At 32.9% G+C, this 6,210-nt stretch overlaps 1 protein-coding gene across 1 annotated transcript; it reads left to right on the top strand.

Annotated features, from left to right (window-relative positions):
• Positions 1-817: 817 nt before the first annotated feature.
• On the top strand, positions 818-5,382 carry LOC122841136. Its single transcript, XM_044134180.1, has 6 exons — positions 818-990; positions 2,640-2,930; positions 3,024-3,290; positions 3,751-3,843; positions 4,500-4,546; positions 4,839-5,382. Exons 1-6 carry the CDS (start codon positions 915-917, stop codon positions 4,863-4,865), a joined length of 801 nt encoding a protein of 266 aa, XP_043990115.1. The 5' UTR covers positions 818-914; the 3' UTR covers positions 4,866-5,382.
• The last annotated feature ends 828 nt before the right edge of the window (positions 5,383-6,210 follow it).

Consider the following 6,210-nt stretch of genomic DNA (forward strand, 5'->3'; position numbering starts at 1 on the left):
TATCTTCTTTCAGCTCTTTTAATTTCAGATTTTAAATGAGGTAATTCTTTAACAACTGGTCTAATAAAGCTTATTGTTAAATATTGCATTTGGTTTGGGTCTTTTGGTTTCATTTAATCAAAACTGAATTTCCAAAAAGTTTCAATTTAATCCAAAACCCAGTGACATTGTAAAAAACAGATAATAATGAGCATAAGGAGAAAAAACTAGCAAATATCTAAAACTGTGATACATTTCTAAAGAGTATAACTGTAAGTATAAGTAATAAAATCATCACATTAAAGTATCAGTTCAGTTCTGTGTTTTTAATGTCATTACTGTTGGTTTTCTATTTGTGTTGAATTTATCAGATTGCATCAAGTCATTAACTTGTAGGATTCAATCTTCTTGGATGAGAATGTAGTGAAAGTGGATAATAGCTGGTATTGTGTTGTTGACTTTGCAGAAATCACTCATACTGAGCAAGCATGCAGCAACAGTGGAGAGGAAAAACTCTCCATTATCAGGAAGAAACCTCCAGCTGCTTCTACAACTGAGAACTTAAAGTTAAAAGCTTAAATAAAAGCAAATAATGCAAAATTAGAGTGGTAGAAAAATGTAGCAGAGTGAGAAAATGTGAAAATCCAGGATGCTAAGTCTGTAGCAGCATAACTACAGAGATAACTGAGGAAAACCTGAGTAAGACTAACTGAAAGGTTTATCAAATATAAAGTTTTAAGTCTAATCTTACAAGTAGATATTACATCTGCTTCACAGACTAAAACTGGGAGAGAGAAGCCAAAACAGCCAATTATGTCTGTGTGTGTGTGGATGAGGAGTATGAGACAACATTTACTGGATGTGTCTACTTTAATTTAACGTCTCCACCTAGAATAGAGGAAACTGTGCCTCAGTAATAGACGTTGTACTTCTGGATGTTACAGAGTCGACACACAGCCATGGCAGTGGTAGTTCTACTTTTTCTCATCTCCTTGCTGGATTCGGTTGAAGGTAAAATATGTTATTTATTCCAAAAAGTGTTTAACAGTTGCTGTGGCAAGCTAACATTTCAATAAAAAAATGTGGAGCTGTAGAAAGTACATTAGAAGAAAAACTACTGAAGCAAAGTTCAGCTGTCAAGATATATGTTTATTGTGAAAAATGTAATGTAATTTCTGTTTGGTTATTTTTGGCGTGCTAATAGCTAATAGTTTTTTTTCTGACTGCAGGTTGATGCAGTATCGTGTCGCAATGCAAAGACCTTGAGCTCAACTTTTGGAGTTTATGTTCTAAATGTGTTGACTTAGTTTATTTAGATTTATTATTGTCCTTATGCAGCTTTAGAAATGCTTTAGTTAGCATCTGTTTGTGCTCTGAAGTACAGGACAAGTACAACTAAAGTATAATTTGCTGAACTGTCTCTAAAATGCTAAGGCTCAGTGGAGAGATCAAGAAGACGAAAAGAAAGCAAGAGGTGGTTGACATGTGCTTGTTTATTAGTTTCACAGTTTGGGATAAAAAAGCTTTTCAATATTCTCTTCTGACTTTTGGAGTGTTTGAAAGCAGGACAGCAGGAGTATGTTGGTTGTGGATGATGTTTGTGTCGCTGCTTTGACAGAGAGCCTCATAGATCTGGTTGAGATCAGTGAGTTGGGTTTCTTACAGAGCTCTTTGCTGCCTCTCAGAGATTTCATGGTGTATTTTTGTCTTTTTGTGCAGCTGTGTGTTTTGTCCAGGACAAACTTTTGATCTTAATTAGTTTCTTCCCTGTGTAAATAATAAATAAATGAATTGATAATAGTGTGAAGTAGTACATGAGTCGTAGACTTAGTTCTGTCATGGCTGCTTTTGCATCATAAATAGCTGAAATCAAAGAGTGTGAGAGAAGTTTTTGAGGAACAGGCTTTGATATTTAAAGTGCAAAACTTGACACCCTCCCAACACTGACAGTGAAGTTACTGCATTTAAATGGATGTAAAGGTCTCTCTATACACAGTCGTCTCTGTGTTGGTTTAGTGACAGAGATCCTGATAAAGATGCCACCAACATGTCACTCATTGCTCCGATACCGTGCTAAAGTACTCACATCTTTTTTCACATTTCATCACATTATATATGATATATATAAAATAACATGTTTTATGTGGTAGATAAACATACATTAGGGTAGATAAAATAGGCAAAAGTGTTATTTTACAAGTAATAGAAAAGTATGGTGTGCATTTGCATTCAACCCCTTTCAATTTTATATAAATTTAATGCAGCTCATTTAAATTAGAGGTATCTAAATTTGTTTTAAATTCAATTCAAAAAATCTTCACTAAACAACTTGCATTCAATAAAGTGGAAACCATAATTGCTTTCTGTCTTGTGTGTTTATAATTAAACATGGAATATAAATAAAATTAGGTATAATAAGACAGCTGTGCAAATATAATGATAGTTATCCATACAAGACGTGTAAATAATGAAATTAGATGAATCCTTTCTGTGTTGATTCTGATTGACATACAGAACTTGTAACACTCAACAGCATCTAGTGCTAACGCTACAAACCTCCTCCATGCTCTGCTGCTTTAAAATTTCAGTCAGGATTTTCCAGATACTGATCAAGATATTTTGTTTCCATTATTAAAAGGTAAATAAACTTTATCTTTCAGGTGCCGAAAATCGGTTTGTGAGGTCTGGATCGGACCTTCTACTGGAAGCAAAGACAAATAAATTTGGAGAAAATGAAGATTTGATTTGGAAGTTTAACACCACTCTCAGTCTTGTGAAATTCAGACATGGCAGTAAGCCTTTCATCAAATACGCAGAAAGAACTGTTTTTTCTGAACAAAACTACTCTTTGCTGTTAAGAAATATGCAACACAGTGACTCTGGAAACTATAAGGAAATAATAAGTGGAGGAGAAGACAAAACTATTGCTGAATACACAATCAGAGTCCAGGGTAAGTTTCTTCTTGATTGCTTCCTGTTTTGAAATTGTTTCTAGCTTCTTTTGCAGAGCCTGTTTAGAAACTAATCAAATCTTTTTTGATCAGATCCAGTGTCTCCAGTGAATCTAACAGTGACGCCCATTAATTCCAGTTTCTGTAACTTCACTGTGACGTGTAAAACAGTGGATTCTCAGATTAATGGAACTTTTCAATGTGAAAATAAAACCTGCCGTTTACTGGATCAAACACACCAGAAGGACTCATCTCTGAAGATCTCTGTAAAGGAAAGCTCCATCATCTGTAACCATAGCAATCAAGTGAGCTGGGAAAAGGATGAAAAGAATGTTTCACCTCTCTGTGAAAATCCACCAGGTAAGATTTAAGGAAAAGATTCAAGTGCTTTTGAACTTGAAGTTTTGGGAAGTTAGATGTTTTACATTGTAAAACCAAAATAATATTGCATAATTATGAACTGAAACTATGAACAAAACACATAAAACTCAATAACCAATGCAAGCTGTTTATAATTTCTTTAAAGAATTATTTTGCTTGTGATACACATTGTAATTGGACATTTTATGTTGCATATAAAAATAAAAAACATCAATCTTGATATTTTAGCTGAGGTGAGAAAAAAATGTATCTGGCAATTCTGTCCTTTAATTTTTTTTCTTATCATTTTGTATAAATTTCCAAGCATTAGAAGGACATTTAATGTATAGTATTTATTTACTCATATTTCTTTTATCTATTATTTTTCCAGTGAAAATTCAGTCACAATGTCAAATTTAACATAACATGAAAATTTCACGTATTTATTCTCTTTTTACAGCTTACAATAAAACCGTTGTAATCAACATCATAAGAATAACCTTGGCTGCAATTCTGGTTGTAATTTGCATTTTAACTGCTGTTGTAAGAAAATGTAAGTATGAGTTTTTTTTATGTATTTATATATACGTATATATAAAAAACTTCCCTGAGTTCAAAAGAGGAAAAAATTACAAAATGTAATGTTTCTTCTGTTTATGGATTATTTATGAATCCTAGACATACTAAAGATATTTATGCCTTTTTATTAAGTAGTTTCAGTTTGTTTGTTTTCTTTGGACTAAAAAAAGTTCTTTTAAATTTGCCTTTAAAATAACTAAAGCACTGTAGATAGACGTTTTAAGGGACATTGCTGATTTTAAAAAGGAATGAAAAAGAAAAAGTGAAGAACAGGAATAAAACTATGCATTTAAGAAATGTTTATACATCCATAAGTTGATGTTTAATGAATTTAAAAAAACACAGAAGAGGAAAAATCAAAGCAGTCAGTTTAAAATCTCTAAAGAGTTTTTTGACTCTTAGGATTAAAGGCAATTTTTTTATTTGTTTTAAAGTAATGGAGAGTTAAAGCATTTAATAAAACAAGCCATCTAGAGACATTGCAATTTCTAATACCTGCTATGGCTCCCTGTCTTGAGTATTGACATTTTTGTTTCAAAGCCATTCAACACAAGAAAGGAAATTCAGGACTACTAGGACAAGTGAATTGCTTGTCTAATCCAAAACAAATATTTTGATTTTATTTTCAAGGTAAAAGAAAAAGCAAACCAGAGCAAACAGCACATGAGCTTCAAGAGGTGAGTAGCAATCTTAATCTGTAAAGATTAACTGGATAATATGGAGGTTTATACTACTCAAGAAATATTTTTTTTTCCAAATAAAGTTTGGAATTAACTTTGTAGAATAGCCAAATAATCTCTCCATCCTCTCTGCTCATCAACTTTCTGCTTCTTTCTCTAATTCTAAAGTTTTGGAGCAAACTTGTTTTTTTGGTGTATCTAGTTTGAGTTCTTGCAATTAAGATTTTCACAATGTGGAGTATATATGAATACTGATACATTTAAATCTCTTTTAATGATGTCACACCAGGTCAGTCGGCCAGTGAGAGCCCTGTAGCAGATTCTTCAGACAGATCTGCAACATTCAGACTCGGTGTGGTTTCTAATGATGGAGAGACTGGAAACACCCTCAAACAAATGGAAGAATCCCGATCAGGGTCTCAAAAACACAAATATGATGCTTTTTCAATACTGCAGTATGCTTTGACAATAGTTGAGTTTGGAATATAACATAATTGCACGAATTGGCATGAACTGTATGTTGGACCTTTGGTAGCTACAATGAACATTGATCAGTATGTAATTACCAGTACATTGATAAAACTCAAGCATTTCTAAGTATAAATGTATAAGTACATTTATACATTTGTATTTAAACATATATCTTTACAATAGATGATTATAGCTTAGTTGCGCTTTTCAATTTATAGACTTTTGCATTTTAATCCATTTTGGCCTTTAGAGCTGCCATGATGGAAACCTGTTTTTGTTTGGAAAGTGTTATGTTGTCCATTGTAAGATTCTTATGAAAGTGAAATATTGTGTGCAATTTTCAGGCAAAAATAAACTTTGTAGCAAATATTTCATAACAGATTTTGTGTCTCCCTTAAAATTTGCTCACACATAGCAAAACTGTAATTGTCTCACCTTATAGTTCAACAACTTTACACTCTAAAACGTGTTTTGGGCTGTAGTTCATTTTGTGGCCTTATTTAACTTATATAACCTCACTTAATTCATTACTTACTCATTTACTTATTTTTTTGTGTTCAATTAACTTAAAAGTTACAAATCTAACTACCTTAAATAAACTAAAAGGAACTTTTTACTTTAACTTTACTTGAAACAATAGATTTCAATGCCAGTTTCATATCCTATGTCTGACCAAGTCAAATTTTTTTTTTACAATCGTCTAACTCAATTTACTAAGTTTTAATAACTTAATTCATTAAGTGTGTTTAACATGACTAATTTAAGTCACTCTTACTGAAATAGTTTATTGTTTATCTTACTCCTGGCTGGTAAGATCTCACTTCTGTCACCAAATGTGAGGGTTTTACACTGACCAGTCAGAGATTTTGAATGGATTCCAAAATATATTCTTAATTTATTACAAAAATAATTCAAAAGTGATGAATTGGGTCCAAAACTCAGGTCATCATCACAAAGGTAGTAACACAAAGGACTCAAGTGCAAAACTGACTTGACAAACAAGACATGAGGGGAACTTAAAGAGTGGCTGATCAGACCACTGCTAACACACCAGGGGGGTATTTAAACACACAAGAATTTAAACAACGGGCTGTCAGGTCCCTGTATGACCGGTGTCGGAGTCTGGTCCGCATTGCCGGCAGTAAGTCGGGCTCGTTTCTGGTGAGGGTTGGACTCCGCCAGGCCTGCCC

Source organism: Gambusia affinis, linkage group LG12 (genome assembly GCF_019740435.1).
Source record: "Gambusia affinis linkage group LG12, SWU_Gaff_1.0, whole genome shotgun sequence".
Lineage (NCBI taxonomy): Eukaryota > Metazoa > Chordata > Actinopteri > Cyprinodontiformes > Poeciliidae > Gambusia > Gambusia affinis.